We start from the raw sequence: 24,897 nt of genomic DNA on the forward strand, positions 1-24,897 counted from the left end.
CTCACAGCATGACATGCAGAGATGTAAATGCAGCATGAATTCCAATATAATGGTTCAGAGTGGGGTCCCACTGCAAAAAAATCAGGTATCCAATTTAGGACCACATATGAAAATGAGAACTGAAAAGATCATATTCCAAAACCAATTTTGGGCCACTTTTTCCCGCAGTCTGAATGTAGCCTTCAATGGTGAACATGGTAAACATCAACATGCTAAATGTGTTAGCATGTTGATGTTTTAGCTCGTAGCATTTAGGGATGATGGGAAAAATTTATACAGCACAGCGTTGTGATATTTTGTGTGGCAATACTGGATCGATACACATGTTGTTATGTGTTATTAATGTTACAAATACAAATTAAATTTTAAGAATAAAAAATCAATTGCTTTTTTTTTTCAATTTAATAGATATTTTTTGCTGCAATAAGAATGGCTGAAGGAAGAAACTTTATAACTAACTTTATTCACTCTTAATCCCATGCACATACACACAAACACACACATTTATTGGTATCTGGTTTCCCCAGTCCTCTGAAGTGGCCTGATGCTAATGAACTCTGAACAGAAGCTCCACACATTCATGGTATGGTGGGAAAGAGGAGGGGTTAGAGACAGAGAGAGAGGGGGAGAAAGGTTTGACTCAGTGCCATAAATCTCTGCTCTGGCTGGCAGGTTGAGTGGTAAAGTTTGGTAGGGGGAGAGAGGAAGGAAGAGAGGAAGAGGGAGGACAAGAGGAGACAGGATAAGGACAAGGGAGGAGAGCTCATCGAGGCACATCTTGAACAGGTTTACTCTGATTCACTTCTGATGTTTGGCATTTCAGCAGCCAAACTAGCATTAACTTCTCCCCATCTCTCCCATTCTTCTCCTCTGTCATTCTACTTCCCTCTCCACTCTCCTCCCTAACACTGCCTCTTCTTCTCCAAACTCCCTCTGGTTGCATATTTGGACTGCTTGTGATAGCTAAGAATTTGGCTAGACAGGAGAGGAGAGCAGGATGGTGGAAGTGTTGCCTGCAGGACATGAGTGATGACTGCTTTGTGGGCGATAAATGGGGTGAGGTAGAGGATTGGCATGGCAGGTCTGAGTGTTTTTAAGGTAAACAAAGACGGTTGGAAGTTTGTGCTAAATTCAAGTAAATGGGCAAAGTGGTAACTAGTTTAAGGCAATTTGGCAAAGACCACCACTGAGAGCAGCGCTGCGTAGAAAGGCGAGACAGAAGATGCATTGTAGTCTATTTTTGCCTCCTCTGATCCTCCCTCTCCTCCCTCTCTCTCAGGTATAAGAACGTGGAGCGTCTGGCGGCGGAGGAGTTTGAAAGGGAGCACGTCCGCGTGTCAAGGACTCGCCCCGACCTCAACCTGACCTTTGAGCCTTCGGAGGCCTGGCCCTCGTCATCTCGCAGCAGCACCCCATCCTCCTTCGCCTCCCAGGAGGACGCAGAGGCTGACCTTGAAGCCCAGACCTCCGCCACCCCTTACACACCCTCTGAGACTGGTAGGACAACTGAGAATACTGTTTGATGGAGTAGATGTTATATAATGACGTGCTATGCGCAGTATTGAGTAATAACATGGTGTCTCTGTGGGGATGTGAGTTATTAACAAGTCCAAAGTGCTCAGATGGAGAGATATGGTAAATGGAAAATAGTCTTGTAAACTGATTGATAAACTGCAATAGTTTCTCCTCTTAGTACTGTTTGCATTATACTACTATGACCACTACTATTAATATGAACGAAAGGGGTTAAAGAAAACAATTTGTGGTCTTATTATGCATAACAGTGGCAGAAACATTGAATTTAACAAACCTTAAAGATAAACAATGCAGGAGTTTCCTAAAGAACAATGCATAGACTCATAAAGAAGTAATTCCTATCAGTCGTCACTTATGACCCATCAGAATTTATCTCCTCTCTTCACCTGTATATTCTTATTTTCTTCGGATTTTCTGTGTTCGGGACGTTTATGTCCATGTACCCCCACAGCGCTCAGGTAGGGTTGGGGCTTTTTAAAAAGGTAGCGGATGAAAACAAGATTGAATCTGATGTCGGCTTTTCCTTTCACTTTCACTGGCGAGTGTGTGTACAAACCGTAACTGACAATCCCACATAGTATACCTATAAAGTAATAATCATAGTTGGTTTAGCGACATCTTTGGTTACCGTGGTAACAGTAATTATGGTTCTAAACTGTCATACTTACAAACACTGCTTGAGTAGCTACATTGTAAAGAATCTAGTAGAAGAGAAACGGGTGTATCTGTTTACAGTGCAGCCAAACAAACTCTTGTTGTTATTACCTGTACTGTTATTACTTGTTGTTACTATGTACAGATCTCATAGATGATTGTATATATTGATTAGCTATTGCAACGTTAATAGCTTAAAAAATGGGAGGCTTCGACTTAAAATCTCGAGGATTATAACTTTAAGGTGGTGTCTGACTATGTTTACATGTTTTTGTCATTATCCCGAAAAAGACAATATTCCTGCTAAGCTGTTTATGTGACTGATTAAAACTAATATTCCACTAATATTCCCGTTTACATGCAGCTGTGCATACTCTGACTACTGTGCCCCAACATGTCATTTATCACATTAAAATGTGGAAAAGTGAAACGGCTGTCGCTTGTGTTTTTAAAACAGTTTTCCACCTGTGTCGGACTTGTTCAGCCGTGCAAACACAGCCTCCCTCTTTCATTCCTTTATCCACCTTCTTGAAAACGTCAGCGTTGCGATATCTGTGCATATCTGAAACCCTGTTTATATCCCATTCTCTCACAATGTTTGAAAGTAAGTTTGTTTCTCAATCCGACTGCAAACCTGGGCTTTTCTTTTGGGCGTGCATCTCTACACCAGTCTCGCAAACTGTTAGCGAGTTGGTTTGTGTACAGGGTATCCATGACAATGCACAGAGCTGACCGTAAACAGGCAAGATGGCGTGTGCCGCAAACTGTGGTAAAACCCTCAACTTAGCCGGATTTTCCAAACGCACTGTATACATGCCCAAGGAAATGTTATTAAAATCGGAAAATACCAGCAAACTCCACATCTCTTTATCGGAAAATGCTTGATTTGCCTTATTCACAATACCCAAATAAAATATGCTTTTTAAGTGACCCGTATTAAATTTGGAATATTGTCATATTCAGAGTAATAGTGAAATATTAGTGTGCATGTAAACACACCCTGTGTCAAAGATTTCAGAGCACTTGAATGACTTTGAATTCTGCTGGTTAACACTTTGGGGACTTATAATTAAAACCAGAAGGTCGCCAGTTCAAGTCCCAACAGTGCGCCACAAAGCAATCATTCTTAACCTTAAATTGTTTCAGTTTGCAGCCTGACATTTAAATTAGCATGCAGGCCCGAGCAGAAGAAGGGGAGGCGAGACAGATTGTGGAAAATACTGAGAAAGAGGAGGGAACACCATCGGGGGTAGGAGGGCAGAAAAAACACACAGAGAGAGGATATGGGTGAAAGGGTCGAATGGGTTTTTGAAAGACCTTTTTGAAAGTGTAATGCCAAAACATCTTGTGTAAGAAAAAAGCCTTGTTTTGGAGCAGAGTGCATGCGCAGCCACGAGCTGAGGTACTGTAGCTCACTTAGGCGAGTGTATGAGGCCTCACAGTGTCGTGTTATTCTAACCCTGCCTGCATCACTGCATGAACTGTACTGTTGAGTTACGTGTTTGTGTGTGTTTTGACATAAACAGGAACTTAATTCTTCATTTCCTGTTCATATCCTGGTCCTGCAACAACCTGGCTTTCTGTACCTGCCATATTGTTTACATTAGCGTATGGGTGTGTGTTTTTGTTTTTCTTATTAGTGTGTGCGTGAATGTGTGTTGATACGGGGCGTCACATGTGCAGACATCAATGCCGGCCATGTCACATGTTTGAAACCATATTTCATTACAGAAAGTAAACAGCCATTTAAGAGAAGAAAGTAACAAATTTTTTTTATGTGACAGGAGAGGCAGATGACTCCAGTGCCAGTGTAGAAACAGAGGAAAAAGAGGCCACTGGTGAAGAGGAGGAAGAACAGAAAGAGGAGGAAGCGCCGGAGGAAGTACAGGAGGAAGTAGGGGAGGAAGCAGCAGCAGAAAAGGAGGAAGAAGGAGAAGAGTGTGAGCAGGAACCAGAGAAGGAGAAAGAGGAGGCGGAGGCGGAGGAGGACAGCGGCATCCTGAGCGACAAAGAGCGACAGAATGAGGAAGTGAATGAGAAGGACAACTGCTCGGCCTCCAGCATCTCCTCTGCCAGCAGCACTCTGGAGAGAGAGGAGAGGGGGAGCAGTGAGAATGGTGGGTAGTTTTGCACTGCACTGTGAACTAACATTCAAGTTTCAAGATCTAGTTTTAAGTCAGTAAGATGCTTTTAAGGATTTTATTCAGCTTTCATTCTCTTGAAATAATTGAAATTATTAGCTGTATTCTGACATGTATTATTTAATCGTTATTCAAAATTAGGTTTTGTTAATGGCACTAAATGACCATGTTGTTGCCGATATAAAAAGCATCACCCTTATTCAAAACTTAAACTGTTTCACACAATTATAGCCATGTTAAAACTGTGGAATATTTAATCTACAGTAATGCTACTGAGCAATGTTTGAGTGGGTGTTGTGCTGCAGACAACAGTGGATGTAAACCCTCAAGTCAAGACCGACAGTCTATTGTAGTCTGAAAACAGTGGGCAGAGGTCAGCACAGGAACTAACGAGTACACCTCCCAAATCTCACTAACGTGTTGTGTGACCTGTGTGTCAAGCAATTTGATCAGGTTAATTCACCACCTTTTGGGACAAACAGATAAACACACAACATATAAACAAATAAAAAGCCATGCGAACATCTCAAAGTGACCCTTGTGCACATTTGCCTGCAGCCCAGAGAGGTGTTTTTAGAGGTTTAGAGTTGGCACACTCTATGCTGGACCATGAAAGAAAAAGGGTCAAAATTTTAGGTGTCAAGCCAAAACCAAGATCTCCCTGATTACATGGTCACGGTCATTTTTTCATTTCGAAAAACTCCCTCAAGAGCCACAAACAACATGATAAAATTGCTAAGAGGCGGGCGATGTATCGATTGTACTCAGTGTATCATGGCTTGTTCCATTTGGGATGTATAGAATGACTGATCTTGAGTGTCATGTATAAATTGTCACTTTTGGGGCGTCATGAGACTTAAGGCTAGTTCACATTACACGATTTTCACCCCGATTTTGTGTCGCAGAGACTATCGTAATCTTTTGAATGTTCATACCTGGTGACATGTGTTTCTGTCAGCGAGAGTCTTGCCAACTGCGTTACGACCTGTGTGTGCACACAACAAGATTTCTCCACTGGGCCCTCGCCGACAGAGCCCCAGATAACGTGGTGACGTCACCAAACGTGGAGATGACACATCGTAAAGTCATGGGTATTCTTTATTATCCTGGTTCCAAACACAACACGCTCCCCGTGATCCTATGGATGCCCATTGTTGTTGTTGATTGCCGGCTTGTCAGTGTTGCCAGATCTTGGGAGAGAAACAAGTAACCAGGGCTATGGAAACAAGCCCAAAAGAAGTATACTATCATGCATTTAAATAACTTATTAGATGGATATATAGAGAGAAAGGTGACGTTTAGAGAGCAAGCCCAAATAAGCAACTCCACTTTAGAAACACACCAAAAGTCGCGGCTAATAAGCGGACCTTGCAAGTGGCAACCCTGCAGCTTGTCCTCCTCACATTTCTTCTGTCCTCCTGCGTGCTGACGTGGGACGTATTCCATCTCTCATTGGCTGATGCTCTTTATCAGTCGTGTCAGACTTCTCCAGTTTTCTAGCATGCCAGATATCCAGTCCCAGTCACAGACAAGGGGGCGACTTGCTCGTAGGCTTGTTCACACGAGGACTCGTCATGGCAGACTATCTGCTGACTCACCTCCGACCCAAGGTGGCTCTCAAGATCCTCTGCGACGTCTAAGACACGGTGAAAATAGTGTAATGTGAACTAGGCTTTACACACACACACTCCCCCATCCATCTAATCACTCTCTCCTGGTTGATAGTGTGTGAGCATATGAGGAAATATTATTGTTATATGAACTGGAGAGCAGTTTGTTTGTTTCCAGCTAACAGTGAATAACTCCTCACGCACTGCTCTCCGCTCCTTTCCCCTAATTGCTAACACCAGTTGAAGCTTCAAGTTCACAGCAAAAACATCCACAAACCATCCTGAGATGAGCTGAGTGCTTCAGTATAAGAGCGCTGCTTTGATTTATTTCATTAATCCAGTACTTTTTTAACTTTATTATAACAGTGAACCTGCAGTGGTCGAAACATGTTGGCTCTTTTAATGATTTAGCCACTGCAATAAAGGCTTTTTAACATTTCCCTCCTCATTTCTCCTCAGTATTTTAGTAGTCTACAGTAGTTTAGAGGAGATTTCAAAATATCAGCATATTATCGCATAAATTGTGTAAGATGACATAACCTAAAAACATTTAAGATATCACAAATATGCCATACTGTCTATCAGCTCTTTCAGTGAGCACTCTTTCATATATCTCTCTCCTTTTAACCCCATCAACCTCTCTCTCAGGCCTTAAGGAGGCAGAGGTGAACGAGCAGTGCAGCAAACTCCTCAACAGCAAACTCTTCATGCTGGACATGCTGTACTCCCAGAACAAGAAGCCCAGTGATGAGGAGGAAGAGGAGGAGGATGTGGAGAAGGAGAAGGAAAAAGGAGAGGGGGAGGACAAAGAGGCGCTGGAGGATGCTGACGTGCAACCGGACGACAACCAGGAGAGCGACCGCAAGGCTGACAGGACAGAGCACCATGGGACCATCCGACCGTTCGCCGAGCGGTTCGGAGACTTGATCAAGGACCTCGGTTCGCCCCACCCTCACCCAGATGTCCCAGCCAACGAGCCCCCTCCTCCACCACCCAAAAAGGAATCAGATACAATCTGGGACCAGCTCCTGGCCAGCCCTCGTGAGCTGCGCATTGGGGACATTAACTTCACCGACCTGACGGAGGAAGATGACAAGGACATTCTGGATGCTGTTTTGATGGGAGGATGCGGTGACCTCCCGCCCCCACCACCTCCTCCACCCTGTATACCCCGCTTCCCACCACCTCCACCCATGCTAGGCAGCTGCCCCCCACCCCCTCCACTGATTGGAATTATGAGGCCTCCTCCTCCCCCTTCCTTCAGTGCCCCAGTTCCAGTGCCTCCTCCCCCGGAGCCTCCACTCTTCAACAAGAAGAAGAAGACAATACGGCTCTTCTGGAGTGAGGTGGGTCATGACACAACTACTGTTTCCGTCAATCAGATACAGCTATCATTGTTTTTATCTAGTGCCACACAGCATTTATTCAGAAGATGATAACTGAAAGTAGAGTGTCATTCTTCAGAAATATTTGACCTGTGTTGTTGGCTGGAGTTCCTGCAGATCAAGAGCTCTTAGAAGACATCATGTTTTCATTAACCAGACACAATTAAGGAGTCATCACAAACACAGCGCTGTTCTTTGTGGTTCTTTGTGTGCAGAGTCTCTCATTTACCTCTTTTATTGCAGGAAAGGGTTGTCTGACACATGTCTCTACCTAATGTAGTCGACTTTTGCTCTGTTTGTGACCAGGTGCGTCCGACAGACTCTCAGTACAGGGACTACAAACGGAGCGGAGACTCGCTCTGGTCCAAACTGGATCCAGTGAAAATTGACACAGCCAAACTGGAACACCTGTTTGAGTCGAAATCAAAGGAAATGCCAGTTACAAAGGTAAACAACCAGTGCCTGATCTGGGTTTAAAGAAGATAAGGACACCAATTTATCGACTCACTGTATGATATGAAATGTATGCAGTTTGTTCATGTTTCATCACATCATTGGGGTTTCACTAAAAGTTGTACTTCATGGCCACTACACATTACAACTTTATATATTTGTCTGTAAGTCATTGATGTTCAAAGGTGGTTCCACCAAACCAGATTAAAAAGAGGGCAAAGAGATCTTCATCACAAACACCTTTCCTTTGCCAGCCACAAAGTCCATGGGTTTGGTGTCCATCATCTCCAGAACACGAAAGTAAAATGTTTTAACAGTTAAGCAAGGTCACATGTGTCCTGATCCTGATCAAACATGGGAGGTTTGAATCCTTTGTAATTCTCTCAAAGCCTCTGAATAAGAAAAGTATGGTCTGCTAGCATGGGGAGCTGAAACCAGGCCTCCCGCACTTTGAACTCCGAGACTTTGGTTAGAGCCGAACCATTTTAGTAACTAACCTCAACTCGGCTTCTGTTTCACACGTACTGTGACTGTGTGATGGTGGTCTCCAGCTGTAGTATGGAAACAGCTCAAGCAAAGCTGCCAGTTAATGAGAGAAATCAGGGTTTAAAGGACCACCAGAATACTGAAGCTGTCAGAGGTCAGGGCAAACTCTACTGAGACTGTTTTGGCAGACTCTCCTTTGGTTCTACAGTTTTCTTACCTCACCCATCAGAATGTAGAGTTTGTGTTTTAGATATTAAAAATTAGAGACTGAAAAGGTTCAAACCAGTTTCATGTAGATTTTCACCCTTTGTGGTTTGAATAATTTGGTTAGGTGTATTTCTTGGTTGTACAATGATCAGTCTGTACTGGATTTTAAACGTTGCTTCTTTTCGATCTCTTACCAGTTTTATCCATCTGATTAATCTTCTCACAACCAACATTATTCCAGAGCTGCAACAATTAGTCAATTAATTGATAGCTTGATCAGAAAAACTAATTTTTTTAAAAAAAATTTCTGATATTTTATTGACAAATTCATTATACAAGGCAACAATAGGCAGTAATTGATAATGGATTAATCATAAGTTGCAGCCCAATCTTGGCGCCTATCAGCTGTTGGTCTTACCACAATAATCCTCCGGTGGCAACAGCCAATATTTCGGGGCTTTTGATGTAGCCAGCAGATGTCCAGTCTAAGACCTCCTCATTTGATAAACAAACAAAAAAACTAATAAAAAGCCAAATCATCCACAGACGATAGCTGATGGATTCCTAGACTGCATTTAGACCAACACGAACTGTTTAGTTGCCACTCAATCGTCATTTGTCAGTACAACTCGGACCACAAACAGAAACCATAATGCTTCCAATACCAAAATCTTGTCCCGTTGACAACAGATTCTGCATACATAGGCTCAATGTTTCACTTCCATGAGTACATCTCATTAACAAGTATGTTAATCTATTCTATAAAACATTCAAACAGGCATTAAATATAACCAATACATTGAAGAATTTTCAATGAAAATATAAAAACGTTAGTCCTACATATCATTATAGCGTCAACTGTAAAATGTAACAACTCAGTAGTGCCAGAGTCGCACTGTAGTGTAAGTCTTCCAGCCTCCATAGGGTGGGTATAAAACTTCCTGGTGGCAGTAACCAGGTCTTAACACCTACTCTGTTACACGTTTATGTGCTGACACATTACGACTTCCTTATATTTGTAGCCTATAATAGCCTCAAGTGCGGTTGAGGTCATGTGTTCACATGCAGTGACAATATGACTTCAGACTTATGCAAACATTCACATAAACACACATACTGTAAAGACTTAGCTGTAATGGTATTTCCGGCCCCTACGAGCTGCAGTCAGTGTAACCTGAGTGATGATCCCTCTAATCCTTACAAACCCATAAAGCAGACCACACTGAGAAAAGCGACACAGAGCAGTGACCCTCGATGTATTTTTGTTTACCAGAAAACAGCAGCAGATGGCAAGCGTCAGGAGATCATCGTTTTGGATTCAAAGAGGAGTAACGCCATCAACATCGGTCTGACGGTGCTGCCTCCTCCTCGCACTATCAAGACGGCCATCCTTAACTTTGACGAGTACGCACTCAACAAGGAGGGCATAGAGGTGAGGGATACAGACGATGGTGAAAAAGAATTCCCAGATCCTTCATCCCCTTATTTAACACCCGTCATCTGTATAAATACTGCCATCCTCTCTGATCCCAATTTGTCCTTGCCCTCAGAAAATCCTGACGATGATCCCCACAGAGGAGGAGAAGCAGAAGATCCAGGAGGCACAGCTGGCCAACCCTGATGTCCCACTGGGCTCAGCAGAGCAGTTCCTCCTCACTCTGTCCTCCATCAGCGAGCTCTCTGCCCGACTCCAACTATGGGCCTTCAAGTTGGACTACGAGGCAACCCAGAAGGTCTGTATGAACATGGACAGTGCTGTAGTGATTAGATCAAACTATAACAACTTGGAAAAAAAGAATAGGTAGATTCTTTTCATAAGACTGTAGAGGAGGGAGGGCCCAACCACATTACTGTCTTTCAGAGGCCGTATCAGGTTTGGAGGAAGGGGCCCTTATACACTCTAAACTTTAGAAGTTTGAATAGGCTTCTGACCAAAACACAATAATTATGACATATTAATGACAAAAAAACTTGACACACACTTCTGAGCTGCATCTCAGATGAATCTTGAGGTCCCAAGCTTTTTAGATGATGTCTACCACCTGTATGTGGTTCATACTGGGACCTGCTATCTCCCCTTAAGATCCCTTGTCTTACCCTTCACAAGACAAAAATCGGTCTGTGGGGTGGAGGAGAAGAGATTAAAGCAGAAACAGACATACACACACAAAGCCAAATGAACTCTGAGTCTGCACCATAAAGGTTTGACTAAATGTGCACGGCATGTGTGCGTTTGTGTGTGCCTTGTGCCCGTGTCAGTAAGTATCAACATCCCTTGTAGTACAAACAACATCCGCAAAACATCAACATAGTTACATCATAGGATCATAACAAAATATGCACGCTTATTAGCAGCACCTTGTCTTCCTCTGGCACATCACGTTTTACTCGGGCAAAGAATGCATCCAGGAGGAGAAGTTCAAAGTCAAAACCCTGAGAATGAAAAACATGCCGCCCCTCCTGTAAATTTTACGGCTTTCCGCAGGATGCATTTGTCTTTAATCTCAATGAAAGGCACGATTCCTGACTGCACGTTCAGCAGATCGCCGTTCCCAAATCAACTCTGTGGGACGGGTTGGTAGTGGGAGGCTTAATGGAGGGCAACATACCATGCAGGCACACAAACACATGCACACAGGAGAGACCTGCAGCACAAAAGCAAATGCTTCATGTAATCAGAAGCACGTTTGATAGCAAAGACTGACCGAGACAGCGACCTTCGAACAACCTGTCCTGACCTCAAACAAACACAGATGTCATGTGGTGAAAGACAGGGTGCACCTGTTGACCACTTTTATAACCATACATTAAGGAAACACATGTTTTTTGTAGTCTTAATTGACTCAACTAATGGTGTGTGTGTGTGTGTGTGTGTGTGTGTGTGTGTGTGTGTGTGTGTGTGTGTGTGTGTGTGTGTGTGTGTTTCCTTCATCTCAGGAAGTCGCAGAGCCTCTGCAGGATCTGAAGGAGGGTATGGAACAGCTGGAGAAGAACAAAACTCTCCGCTACATCCTCTCCACACTGCTCTCTATGGGAAACTTTCTCAATGGCACCAATGTGAGTCATGACCATTAGAGGCTCATCACACAAGGACATAATGACAAACGTCTCTTGTTTGTAGTAGTTTGTAGTAATTGTAGTGTGTATTTTCTAAGCCTGTAATTTGCAGATTAAAAATTACATCACATACAGGTAGCCACTATAATCTGCTGAGAACACATGTACCTCATTAGACAAACCCTCAGCTCAATCATTATTTCTTCGATTGTATGTCCAGGCGAAAGGCTTTGAGCTGACATATTTGGAGAAGGTTCCAGAGGTAAAGGACACGGTTCATAAGCAGTCGCTGCTGCATCACGCCTGCTCTGTGGTGGTGGAGAACTTCCCTCAGAGCACCGACCTCTACTCCGAGATTGGAGCCATCACGCGATCTGCAAAGGTATGCTTCACTCGCACTAATGGAAAACTTTTAAAGATGAAGCAGCAACCTCTGGGGTTAAAACATAAAGCCAACATGGAAGTGCCAAAAAATCTGCAGTTCCTCCATAAACATGTTTACAGCCTGGTGCAAGAAAACAATTTTGATTTCTATAGCATATTTTTCCATTTACGACAGCTGTACAGGGGGTTCATTTTCATATACTGTAAGTCACCGTTCTAAATTTGATTAAGGCTTACATTTATGCATAATTAAGGGCGTGGCCACTTTAAGTGACTGTCTGCAAAGGGTCACCTTAGCTAATTCAAAAATCCAAGAAGGCAGTCTCCAAAATGACAAACTCAAGGCTTTAAAATGGAAGAGCACAAACCAATGGGTGATATCACGGTTGCTACCTTTATTATTTTTATACAGTCTGTGGTATGCACACTATTTTGCATCCCTACACTAAAACATTTTCAAGGTGGTTCAATTTAAACACATACATGCACCTGCTGCCTTGAAAATGTGAGTTATAGCAAGTGAACTTAGAACTTGAATAATTTGTTTAAAGTCTGCTCATGAATTCTTGTAATGTAAAACTGGGTTGTTGAGAAAAAGGTCAACAAACTTTAAGTTGAACCAAAAAGGAAATCAAAGTTCCAAAGCAATTAAGCACAGAGCGAATCTGATGAAGCATCATGGGAAACGTATAGTTCGCTCTTTTTTTTGTTTTTAATGTAAGCCATCAATAAAATAAGTGTCTGGATATCCTGGTGTGCTCTGGAACTTTGATTTATTTTTTGGTTGATGTGGTTTATCCTGCACCAGCGTGCACCCAGAAGGGAGCTGTGCCCAGGGGAACCTTTACTTCTTTATACTTCAAGTTGAATGAATTTAAAGTGGATAAATCATGCACTTACACTACGTCACCAATGACAGATTAGTTGACTCCTTTTGATTCCTATATGATGTTTTACAGCCTAGCAGAATGATATCGACTACTTTATAAGAGGGAAGCAATACAGTTACAGGGGTATTAGAGTATTCCCTCAAAGTACCTTCCTTCTACAAAGCCCTTGTATCAACATCTCTCCTGTCAGGTGGATTTCGACCAGCTGCAGGAGAACCTGTGTCAGATGGAGCGGCGCTGCAAAGCATCATGGGACCACCTGAAGGTGATCGCCAAGCATGAGATGAAGCCCCAGCTGAAGCAGAAGATGTCTGACTTTCTCAAAGACTGCGCCGAGAGGATTATCATCCTCAAGATTGTTCACCGCAGGATCATCAACAGGTAGTTCCCCTCACAACAATCTCTCTTCATCTATCTAACAGAACATATTTTCTCTACACATGTATCTGGACATCACTCCTCCTCTCCTCTCCTTTCCTCCTCCTCCTCCCAGGTTCCACTCATTCCTGTTGTTCCTCGGTCATCCGGCTTACAGTGTGAGAGAGATCAGTGTCCACAGGTTCAGTAAAATCATGAGTGAGTTTGCGCTGGAGTACCGAACCACCCGAGACCGCGTGCTGCAACAGAAACAGAAACGAGCAGACCACCGTGAACGCAACAAGACCCGAGGAAAGATGATTATGGACGTCAACGCGCCTGTGAGCATCACACACAGACAGAATCCCTCACACAGACACGCTCAGACTTTCAACTCCTTTTTCTTGCTCTCTTTCCAAATCTATGGCTGTTTTTCTCTTCAACTCTTTGACTTTCACTCTTTGTTTCCCCTGTAGTCTGATGATGAAGAGGAGAGTGAGGTATCAACAAGTGTACGGGCTGCCTGCATGTGTCTGTGTGTGTGTGTGTGTGTGTGTGCGTGTGTGCATGAAACCACTAATCCTGACTGGACCACTTTTCATTAAAGTCTCCTTTTAACATCTGATTGGATCAGTAAGCATTGTAATCTTTACAGGTTGGATGTTTTTCTTGATGCTTCAGCATGTTTGAGTCGAAACCCAAAGTACTTAAATACAAGCTGCTGAATTCTTACTCTCTTTCATTCTGTCTCTCTCCATCAGTGTGCTCGGCATGGCTCTGGCAGCAGCAGCAGCGCCCCTAGTGGCAGCCAGGAGGTGGAGCAGCCTCAGGGTTTGGGCCATGCTGAGGATGCTGCAGAGCACGAGCACATGAAAGCCGTGCTGAGAACCAGCCTCAGTGGTGGTGACAAGGAGGTCAGTGCAGTCCCGGGGCTTCGGACAAGGACAAGATCCCGGCCTGGAAGGGGAGGTGAGGGAAACCGGAAGTTGCTCACAGGGTCACACAGAGAATTCAACAGTAAAACAAGGGTCAGGGCACTTGACAAGTTGACAAGTTGTTCATACCTTTGCTTGATTTGTTCAGGTCGCACTGTGCAGGCATGGACTCCACCCGTGGAGGACGCTTCGATCTGTGGAGATGACGCTGCAGACGAGATCATGGAGCGTATAGTGAGGTCCGCCACTCAGGGCCCAGGAACCAGAGCCCAGCCCAGAGAGAGGAGGAGGTCCAGGGCCAACCGCAAGTCATGTACGACCTGAATGCTTAGCTTCTCCATACCACAAACTAATTCTGACATGTATATGAATATGAATTCTCCTCTCCTCTCCTCACAGTGAGGCGGACTCTGAAGAACGGTCTGACTCCAGAGGAAGCTCTAGCTTTAGGACTAACCGATTCTCCAGATGCACAAATGTGATCATCACCGTGGAAACACAACTACAATCATCAAAGCGACATCTCCGTCAGCCATCTGCCTTCGCCACACTTTTCAGAGTTGTATCCAGTCACAAACCCCTTTAGGTTTTTGCCAGCTGCTAATTTTGCCTGATGTGTCTGAGTGATGAAGCTGCAGCCATGATAGTGTTTATTGTTAATGCCGCACAAAGAAAATTGGAAGTGAAGAAAGAGAATGCGTCAAATGAGGACTGATGTATTCAACAAGAAAAAGAAAATTTAAATTCAGTGAACTGCCTCTACACTAAAGTGATACTTTTTTTATCTAACCATGCATTTGAAATGTGGCATCAGTCCAAAGGGATGATTTTTGCTTGAGTTTTTGCAGCTGTGACTTCACCATTTTTCATTTATTTAAGCTGTGAATTTAAGTCGTAAAAGTTGATTTGTTCTCTTATCCAGTTTTAAATAATCGAGATCACCACAAACAAAGAGGCTCACTAAGAACGATCCTTTGTGAGAAGGCAAATGTTTGCTTCTGCAGCTGCCCGTTTGACAAGTGACGAGTGTAGCTGTGCTTCGTAGGAACGTGAAAGGTTTTCAATCTGACGTGTGCCTTTCATTTAAAAGGGACAGTATTGTACCTTTTCGCCATCTCTCCATCTTGTTTCAGTCACCGCCTACTTCTCAGATAACTCACAAATGTCACGTTCACAGGTGCAGTTATGTCGAGTGTGACTGTTGATGAGAATTAACTTTTTTTATTTTGGCAAAATATTTATTTGCAAAGCTCGGACATGTTGCACCTTACTCAACATTGATAGTTTCTAATGATGAAATGAACGACTGATTCAAAGTACAGACAAAAGGAAGTATTTATCTCAGAGGAACTGTTTGTAAAGTGTAAAAAGACAAAAAGATAAAGACATTTTTTAAATTTTAATAATCTATTTTGAAGGACATGCAGATAATTCTGCATAAAATGTGTAAATGCCCTTGTCAGCTGCCAGGTACAAAGTACTCTCGTACTACAGTGTGCATGTTTAGTGCGGTTCATGTGATGTATTATTTTTGTAATTTCTGTAGAAACTTGTATTATAGTCTGAGAGAAAAGGGTAAAAAGAGGCTATTCTGTGAATTGTAATAAAAGATAAAAAGAAATGACAGATGTGGTCATAGCTGATACACGTCTTTGCTCGGGGCTGAGAGAGGGGAGCAATATTTGGGCATTTACTTTGAACTCTGTGCTCACATTGTACTTGAAAAGGATTGTGGGTAATGTAAGTCTCAGCTGAACCATCTGCTCCTCTCACAGTGCAACAAAAACAGGGAAATATCGCTGCATAAATATGATGTGGTGAGCTGAAACCATGGTTACATACACTTTCACTTGAAATGCTGTGTATACACACTCTGCAATAAAAAACAAAAACCATTGAGTGAAAAAAAGAAGGTGCATGTTATTCTTCTTCACTGCTTTCACTTCTCGAAAACACACTAGAGCATGTGGGTGTGCTCCTACTGTGCAACCTTTGGATCAATAAGACGCCATAAAGTGCACAACTGCCGCTCACTTTACTTGTGCAATTTGATTTTGTCTCATTGAATCAACATCTTGTCTCTACGGTCTCCTGCCATGGCCAAGTCAATGACTCTGCTGTGGGGGGCTGGATCCCCTCCCTGCTGGAGAGTTATGATCACTCTGGAGGAGAAGAAGCTGCAGGGCTACAAACACAAGCTGCTGTCTTTTGAGAAAGGAGAGCACAAATCCAAGGAAGTCTTGCATATCAACCCAAGAGGGCAGGTGGGTGTGCTGTAGCATGTGCAGAGTGATCACAAAGGAATCACACAGTGACACTAATAAACGGTGCAGCAATATTTAGAAGAAATCTTCACCCACTAAATCATGTGTGTATCATTTCCTCACCATATGTTACACTGAATTGGCAAAGAAGTTTTTCTCATACCTCCACAGTGAACCAAGAATCCAAAACACCACATACCAAAACATCAGCTTGCAAACTCGTACACAACTTGTGCAGTATAATCCAAGTCTCATTTACTTATTCTCAGTACTTAAACACATGCATTTTAGCCAAAACCTTGCTATTTAAAGGTCATGTGTGCAAGATTTAGGGGGACAGATTGTCAGAAATGGAATATTTACTCACTTAAGAAGCCTTGTGTTTTGGTTACCTTTGAATGAGCTCGAAGGTGCTCCTACACTTGGCACACGGGAGAAGTGTCAGTTGTTGGCAGACTGCAACCTCACCGCTTGACGCCACTGAATCCTACACACTAGACCTTTAAAACACTTCCACAGAGAAAGTCTCACGCACGGATGAGTAGCGCACCTGGGCAAGCATGTTTGTCTAAATTCAGAGTTCAAAAATGGCCCCCAGGCAGTGTGCAGGGCTTTGACGCCAATTTTTGTTGTGGCCAAACTGTGGAATTACAATTTCCGTGTCCATCACATTATGACATTGGGCCCAAAAATACTTTTTCCCATAGACTTACATAATGACGACACATCTGTAAATCAGTGGATACATATTTGGAACATCACAATCCCTGAAATATTACTTGTTTATCAGATTTTATCCATTCCAGTGTGGAAGATTTGAGTTATTTCATATGGTGGAAATCAAGCTTTTTTGGATTCATTCGCCACTGAGCAATTCTCATAGGAATGAACAGGGCCCCGCCTCTAATGCTGCCTTTAATTTTTGCCCAGGCGTGGTCCATTAGACCTGTCATGCCAGTAATATTTTAGCAAAAATACCACGGCCCCAGGAATGCTGCTCAGCCTTACTGCCAATTTTCCCAAGTGGCCACTTGTGGTATTGCAGCAAAAAATTGTGTGGCCCAAAAAGCATTTCCCCCGCAGACCACCATCATAAAAGGGAGGTTTGTAAAACTGTTGACTGGACACCTCAAAATGCAAACAAGGTGAATTACGACTCTTTCTATAATGAATTGGAAATAAAATGTAGGTTATATATTTGTAACACTTTCCTTGAGCCAAGAAAAGTGATTTAAAAATCTTGTCATCCAGTATCTAGTTATTATTTTACATCTATGAAAAATACATGTGATTGGGAAGTACTGGGAATAAGACTGGATTAATGAGACGTGGATTATGCTGAACAAGTTGTGTGAGAGTTTTTAGACAGATGTTTTAATGTAGTTTTGCTGTTGTTAGTCAGACCCCTTCACTTCTATTGGTCAAGAATTCTCCCTGTTTTTGGATTCTTCGTTCACCGTGGACATAAGAGAAAAAGTTTATCTCACAAATTCAGTGTAACTAGGGTGAGTAATTGATATACAAATGGTATTTTTTATTAAAGTATTTTGTCATCAAACAGGTTTACTGACCATGCTCTGTATGTAACCTTACCTGTGGCACAAACTGCACTGCACAATACAAACTTTAAAGCCTGCCTTCTTGTGCTAATATTCTGTAACCTCTTTCTGCCAGCTGCCTGCCTTCAGACACGGAGACAACATACTCAACGAGTCCACTGCTGCATGTTTATACCTGGAGGTGAAGTGTAAAAACTATATATGGAATATGTGGAACATTATACTGACTGACATTATCTTTCTATTTCTTTGATAGAATCAGTTCAAGTCTCAAGGCAATAAGCTGATCCCTGACAATCCAGCAGAACAAGCACTGATGTACCAACGCATGATGGAGGGTCTCCTCCTCACTGATAAACTCAGTAAGTTACACACAGCCCTCACAGGAATACCAAGTCTATGTGAATACCATCACACACTATATTCATATTGTGTCTTAGACTCAGTCATCTACTATGAATGGTTTGTCCCTGAAGAGGAGAGACATGATTCTGCTGTGAAGAGAAACAAGGAATCTCTGGCTGCTGAGCTCCAACTCTGGGAGGGTTACCTGCAGATGGTAGCGTATGAACAGCTCACACACACACATTGAGAGAGATGTGCACACATCATACTGACAGCTTTCTTTCATTTGATTTCTGCATCAAGGTGGCTGCAGGCTCATACCTGGCAGGGCCCTTCTCTCTGGCCGATGTCATCGTCTTTCCAAACACTGCATATGCGTTTCGTTTTGGGTAGGTGGCCAAGTTCGGTATGGACGAATGATGCAAGAGTGCCTTGATTTTTGATGACATCATAGCTTTGTTTCTTTTCTTTAGGCTGTCTGTTGAACGTTACCCCAAGCTGGGCAAATATTACAGCCTGTTGAAGGATAGACCCAGTATTAAAGCCAGCTGGCCCCCACACTGGCTGGATGGCCCACATGGTTATGACATCCTCAAGGATCTCTGAAACATACAAAATAGTGCCTTTATCATTTTATTGTACATTTAAGATAAGATAAGATAAGAAAAGATAGGATCATTTTTTTAAATTACTGTATCATGTTTAATCCATACAAATTACTTAATTAAATATAGTTATACAATTTTTAAAGAAAATGTTTAAGGCTTTACACATTTAAATTGTTTTCATTGCTTTACTATTCTTGAGTTTATGTAATGTTTCAATATATTGTCTGATATGTGTCTGATTTCTATTTTCTGCTGTGGCGTATCCTTATCATTTTAGTCCATTTGCATTCGTGAATGTAATATTTTACATTTAAAATAAAGACATTGAATTTTTTTAGTCCCAGGGTGGGGACATTTGAATGATTACAGCAGCTGAAAGGACAGTGCAGAACAAGATACATGAGTAAAAACGCAAACCACAAATATAAGTAAACAGTAAAAAAGCAAAATAAAATAAATAGACAGATTGAATGGCTTAATTCACATTATTGCATGTAGGAAATATACATATTGCACAGTTTAGTACATACTGGCATTGCATCAAAAATGATGACTGATGATTTAAACAGTAAAATAAATTAATTAATAAATAATAATAATATCTGCGAGTTAGTTCAATGGTTAAATTAATGAAATATTAGTTTAGAATAAATTGTGTTTTAATTGTGTTTTAGGTTAGAATAAATTGTGATTTTATTAAAGTTTCTCTGATGAAGGGAGCTTATTAGAAATACTATCAAGCTGCAATACCTCCTCCTAACCAGTAGCTGGCTGTATGCGCTTCTATTACAGCTAGAGCTCCTTAAGAACTGTGGAAAGAGTTACAATAAATCCTCTTTCTTTTGTGCACTCGTATCTTCAGTAGCTGACAGTGACAGGCGAAGAGCCTTCCACTTGTCAAATCTGAAACCATGGCCGAGGACATGACTCTGCTGTGGGGCTCCGGCTCTCCTCCCTGCTGGAGGGTCATGATCGCTCTGGACGAGAAGAACCTGAAGGGCTACAACCAGAAACTGCTCTCCTTTGAGAAAATGGAGCACAAGTCCCAAGAAGTGTTAGATATAAATGCCAGGGGACAGGTATGCTATGGAGTAGCTAGACTTTAAACTTCCCTTAACATTCCCCTCCCCCAAATAACACGAGCATAGCAACAGCTTGTATTAATAGCAGTCTTACCGTTAGATATTCTTTAAGGCGGCGCCGAACTCCATTCAAAACCTTATATACTGAATGTTTTCCAGCTTGCCGGCAAAAATCTATACATGCTGAAACATTGCAAAAGGCTGCAAATGATCCAGTTGGATGTCCTTTATAATTCGGCTTATAATAAATTCACCAAGCAGCACTTTTTTTCCCAGCTTAATGAATATGTATTACGCCCTCATATGCATTGCGCACAAACGCAAAGCAGAGGGCGCTAAAACAAAGCAATGCTGAGTGACAGGTTTATACTGCAGGTGAACTCTCAGCATGCCGAAGTTATCATAAGCCTTTAGGTGTCATTTAAATGTCTTTATTCTTGGTTTTTGTGGGATGTATTTCACCAGAAAACAAGATAAGGGTTAATTGACTGGATTTTGAATTGAGTTTGGCTTAAAGATTCTACCACACAGCCCAAGTTTACTACCATTAATTTCCTGTAAACATGTATACATTAATACTTTTAATTTTTAGTAGTTAACTTTCCAACATGTTTTTTAAATACGTTGCAGGGTTAGTGCACCAGCTTTTTGTTTCCCAACCTGTGTGATACATCTCAGCAGGTTGTTTTATTTGGCTCCCAGTGCCATTAGGAAAGAGGAGGCTGTATGGTGATAAGGCTATCAGCAGTTAACCCTACATCAAAACCTGTTTCATTTTTAAGCTTCCCTCTTTCAAACACGGGGACATCATCGTGAATGAATCCTACGCAGCCTGTTTTTACCTGGAGGTGAGTGAACCTGTCTATCAACCAACAAGTCTCCATTCAGGAAGCAATTTAACAGACACCAAAACACCAAATTCCACATTATTAGTGTGACATGTTGACATGTTTGTGCCTTTTCTGTCCTCATGGCAGAGTCAGTTTAAGTCTCAGGGAAACAAGCTGATCCCAGACAACCAGGCAGAGCAAGCACTGATGTACCAACGCATGTTCGAGGGTCTCACGTTCTACGAAAAACTCAGTAAGACAGATAAATGAATATCTATTTTAAAGCACTGCAAAGAAAAAAGTTATAGCAAAATTTAAAGGGGAAAATTTGTGATATTCTTTGTTTGTCCAGCTGTCCCATCCCATTAAAAGACCAAAACCAATAACACTGGGTGACATGTTTCAGTGACTATGTTTCACACAGTCTCTTGTCTGTTTACACTCAGCTCTGTGTGTCGTCATGGATGCATTGCACACAACTACACACACTCACCTACAGATTGCAGTGCTGGTGCAGAGATGCATGGCCATAAAGAAAGACAAAGAGAAACACACCTGTTTTTAAACAAAATGAAAGACTTGGATGTCAAGAGGGCTTTGAATATGTGCAAATACCACATCACTCACCTTTTCAGGAAGGTGTTTGAAGGAATGAAAGAGGGAGGATGTGTTCGCGTGGTTGAACAAGTGCGCCACCAGTGGAAAACGTCTGGCACAAGCGACACCCATTCCACTTTTCCACAATTTGACATGATAAACGACATGTTAGTGTACGTTAATCGGAGTGTGCACATGAACATTGGCACATATGTCATTTAGAGTCACGTTCACTGTCCTGGTGCTGAAAATACTCACTACAACAAGTGTGTGTTCATCCTCAGCTAAAAATAGTCCTCATCAAATATGCTTTTAACTCCTGTCTGATTGATGTTTACACCTAGCTGTTTGAGATGTGTCCAGTTTGGAAGGGTTATTTTTTAAATGTCTTAGGTTACAGATTACTAGTTACCCTGTTAAAAATGTAAAGAGTAAAGTTACCATTTTAACTTCTTTGTCAATTATTACATTTGATTACCGATTACTTTTCTAACAAATGTTTTAAACTTGGCAATGAAGCTGAGCATTTTCAGGAAATAGGCTGAGCAGAAAGACGGCATTCCTGCACAGCAAAAAAACAAAACAAAACAAAACAAAATACTTTCTTTTTTCTACATAGAAACTTTTTACTGAAAAAAATACATTCATATGTAACCCCTTTATAATCACCACCATTTTGATTATTAACTGTAATTTAATAATGAATTATTTTTCTCAGTAACTGATCACAATTACATTTGTCTTGTAATTTAATTACATTTCGCTGCTCACTCCCCAACACTGTACGTGACCTGCTTTTGTAACACAATGCAGTTTTCTAAACAATAAATTATTGATGTTTGATCATGCTACACTTTCAGCAATACTTGATACACCAAGGAAATAGGATCATACACCCTGTGAAGCCACTAACCCTTGAATGTGTGTGTGTGTGTGTGTGTGTGTGTGTGTGTGTGTGTGTGTGTGTGTGTGTGTGTGTTTCTAGACGCAGTTATCTACTATGACTGGTTTGTCCCTGAGGAAGAGAGGCATGACTCAGCTAGAAAGAGAAACGGGGAAGCTCTGGCCACTGAGCTCAAGCTCTGGGAGGGCTACCTGCAGAAGGTAGTTTATAGTGTACACACACACACACACACAAACAAAAACAACCTGTATAGATGTGTTTAAACATGCTTTATTTTTCATTTCTTTTTTTCAAGCTGGGCTCAAACTCTCACCTGGCAGGACCGTCCTTTTCTTTGGCTGACGTGATCGTTTTTCCTACTGTCGCTACTCTTTTCAGATTTGGGTAAGCGGGGGGAAAAAAGTCACGCGAACCAAATAAGTGATGTGTAGTCTTGACGCTGCAGTTCAGATATCTCCTGCTTTGTCTCTAGGTTGTCTGCTGAGCATTACCCTAAACTGGGAGAGTATTACGCTCTGCTGAAGGAGCGGCCCAGCATCAAAGCCAGCTGGCCTCCTCACTGGCTGGAGAACCCCAAGGGTCAAGACACACTCAAAGATATCTGAGAACCACACGCATGTTACAGTCACGTCTGGCTTTTGCTTTTGTTTAATAAATGAGTTTTAAGCTCACAGTTTGTCAAATATGATGCAGCTCTTTAATTTCTCTGATTTATGAAAAGGAAAGCAAGTGTTGATTACTAGTGTGCTCTCAATATATCAGTCATACAAGGGCAAAAATGTGCATCTTATTTTTTAATTTGTCAAACTAGCTTTTAGTTTCAGGTTAAAGGTATTTTCAGTGATGTTTCTGCCAAATCTGTGACAAAAAATCCATTAATAAACAGGGATAGGTTGCAGGGTAACAGGTAAATGTCATATTGTGATATTGTTAACATAGCAGATTTTGTTGCCAAGATACATGGCATGTGTCTAACATCAATGTTGTTGACTAATCACTATACTCACTATCACTATAACAGCAGTCTGTTTTGGCTTTCCTATGATGTCAGTTGTTTTCGTTTAATAGCTTCCAACCTCTCTCTTGTTCTAAGTAACCACCGCTGCAGTCAACGTGTCTTGTAGGCTTTACACACTAACTGCATCCTACACCAGTGTACTGCCTCTACAATTGTACTGTAGCATTGCAAATAAAACCATGTCACTGCCAGAGATGTGAACAAAGTCTGAGAGTTTTTATTAAAGTTATGACTTTACTGTTGCTGAGCACAGCATTACATAAACTTTATAACCCTTAATATCCAGGTCACATATACAACAGGTTTTCAATCTCACGTATCAATTCAAAGGTAGGCGGTGTCTGTGGTGATACGATCCAGTAGTTTTATTGTTTCTGTGGCCGCGCCAAAACCTGTTTGCCCTGCACAAAGGTGAGCAAGAAGCCCTGCGTTATCATGAGTTTGCATAAGTGTGATAGAGGTATTTACATAAAGTACAAATGGTTTTACGTTTAATGTAGAGTGCTGCGCTTCTTTTAAACAACCCCAGCTGTACTGCAGTGTATGTTGGTATATGTTACTTTAATTCTTAAGTGCAAGTATTATGTAGAGGCTTTTGCAAGCTTACAATCTTGGCTTCAGATCCTGCACGCTCTACCTGGTGTACAGCCACCTTCACGGTGATGAGTAGAGAAACAATGGCAGTGTTAAGTAACATCCTATCACTCATCTTGGCCTGGTCCAGGCACCAGAAAAATGTTGGCATTGTATGTCCCTGCAGACACATTTGCACATTATTATGTAGCGGGTACCATGAAGCTTTAGGCTGCAACATCAGTGGTGTAGTGGCAGTTGATGAGGTGGGTTGACAACTAGGTAAATGGGAAAGTTACCTAGGATGAAGTTAAGTATACCCCCTATATATTCCAAAGGCTTTTTGGCTGATAGGTGGTTGAGTATACCTGGTATACCTGCATATACCCTGCACTGCACCACAGGTTAACATGTGGTTACATTTAGAAACAAAAAACATTTGATTATAATTAGGAAAATATCATGTGTTAGCTTAAAAATACCTGGTTTTGGGGGCACAATCCCAGCAGGAAACGCAGCAATGTTTCTATAAAAACAAATTGCTTTTCATGCCACTATCCTGGCAGGAAACGCAGCAATGGGTCCCTACAAAACACCCACATTTGGTGCCTAAAAAAACACTGGAAACAATGACTTGCTACATCACAACGGCTTTTGTTGTCTCGAACAGTAGCAGGCGTCTTGTCTAGATTACACGCCATCCACTATCCCCCCTCCAGTCAGTTCATATACCATGTCACTTTAGAAATGCTGATATGATATGTATGAAATGTGCAAATGTAACTTATTTGTGATTTTACAGAAATGTACAATGCCAACATTTTCTTGTAGTGTCGACTTGGGGCTTCTCCTGTTTAGCACCATCAGCTGATGATTACAGAGGCATTTACTACTTCCTGTGGAAGAGATAAAATATCACGGAGCCGCCCGACCCAACCAACATTGTGTGCTGCCTGTGAAACATAAGCAATGCACTGAATATTTCTCAGTGGCATAACATTTACACACAATGAAGACTCAAA

The 24,897-nt window shown here is 41.9% G+C and overlaps 3 protein-coding genes across 5 annotated transcripts in view; all 3 read left to right on the forward strand.

Moving 5' to 3' along the window:
- fhod3a (formin homology 2 domain containing 3a) overlaps positions 1 to 15,719 on the forward strand; it is a 75,989-nt gene extending 60,270 nt beyond the window's left edge. Inside the window, exons 14-27 of one of the 3 annotated variants that reach the window (XM_049602334.1) lie at positions 1,280 to 1,497; positions 3,975 to 4,307; positions 6,590 to 7,287; positions 7,633 to 7,773; positions 9,746 to 9,904; positions 10,023 to 10,205; positions 11,410 to 11,529; positions 11,750 to 11,911; positions 12,994 to 13,184; positions 13,297 to 13,501; positions 13,637 to 13,672; positions 13,922 to 14,129; positions 14,244 to 14,408; positions 14,495 to 15,719. In XM_049602334.1, the coding sequence (XP_049458291.1) occupies positions 1,280 to 1,497; positions 3,975 to 4,307; positions 6,590 to 7,287; positions 7,633 to 7,773; positions 9,746 to 9,904; positions 10,023 to 10,205; positions 11,410 to 11,529; positions 11,750 to 11,911; positions 12,994 to 13,184; positions 13,297 to 13,501; positions 13,637 to 13,672; positions 13,922 to 14,129; positions 14,244 to 14,408; positions 14,495 to 14,577 (2,902 nt within the window). In that variant the 3' untranslated portion in view covers positions 14,578 to 15,719. The remainder of the gene's footprint in view (positions 1 to 1,279; positions 1,498 to 3,974; positions 4,308 to 6,589; positions 7,288 to 7,632; positions 7,774 to 9,745; positions 9,905 to 10,022; positions 10,206 to 11,409; positions 11,530 to 11,749; positions 11,912 to 12,993; positions 13,185 to 13,296; positions 13,502 to 13,636; positions 13,673 to 13,921; positions 14,130 to 14,243; positions 14,409 to 14,494) is intronic. The other 2 variants (XM_049602335.1, XM_049602336.1) reach the window with 2 other exon arrangements.
- Positions 15,720 to 16,191: 472 nt separating this feature from the next.
- Positions 16,192 to 18,869, forward strand: LOC125904730 (glutathione S-transferase A-like). The gene is made up of 7 exons (XM_049602339.1): positions 16,192 to 16,359; positions 18,034 to 18,099; positions 18,175 to 18,280; positions 18,359 to 18,477; positions 18,514 to 18,517; positions 18,577 to 18,652; positions 18,737 to 18,869. The coding sequence occupies exons 1-7, from the start codon at positions 16,192 to 16,194 to the stop codon at positions 18,867 to 18,869; spliced, it is 672 nt and encodes a 223-aa protein (XP_049458296.1).
- An 800-nt stretch (positions 18,870 to 19,669) lies between these two features.
- On the forward strand, positions 19,670 to 23,497 carry LOC125905153 (glutathione S-transferase A-like). The gene is made up of 6 exons (XM_049603041.1): positions 19,670 to 19,950; positions 20,736 to 20,801; positions 20,931 to 21,036; positions 22,366 to 22,484; positions 22,580 to 22,668; positions 22,757 to 23,497. Exons 1-6 carry the CDS (start codon positions 19,783 to 19,785, stop codon positions 22,887 to 22,889), a joined length of 681 nt encoding a protein of 226 aa, XP_049458998.1. The 5' UTR covers positions 19,670 to 19,782; the 3' UTR covers positions 22,890 to 23,497.
- Positions 23,498 to 24,897: the final 1,400 nt, after the last annotated feature.

The sequence above is a fragment of the Epinephelus fuscoguttatus genome, linkage group LG17, assembly GCF_011397635.1.
Source record: "Epinephelus fuscoguttatus linkage group LG17, E.fuscoguttatus.final_Chr_v1".
In the NCBI taxonomy this organism is placed as follows: domain Eukaryota; kingdom Metazoa; phylum Chordata; class Actinopteri; order Perciformes; family Serranidae; genus Epinephelus; species Epinephelus fuscoguttatus.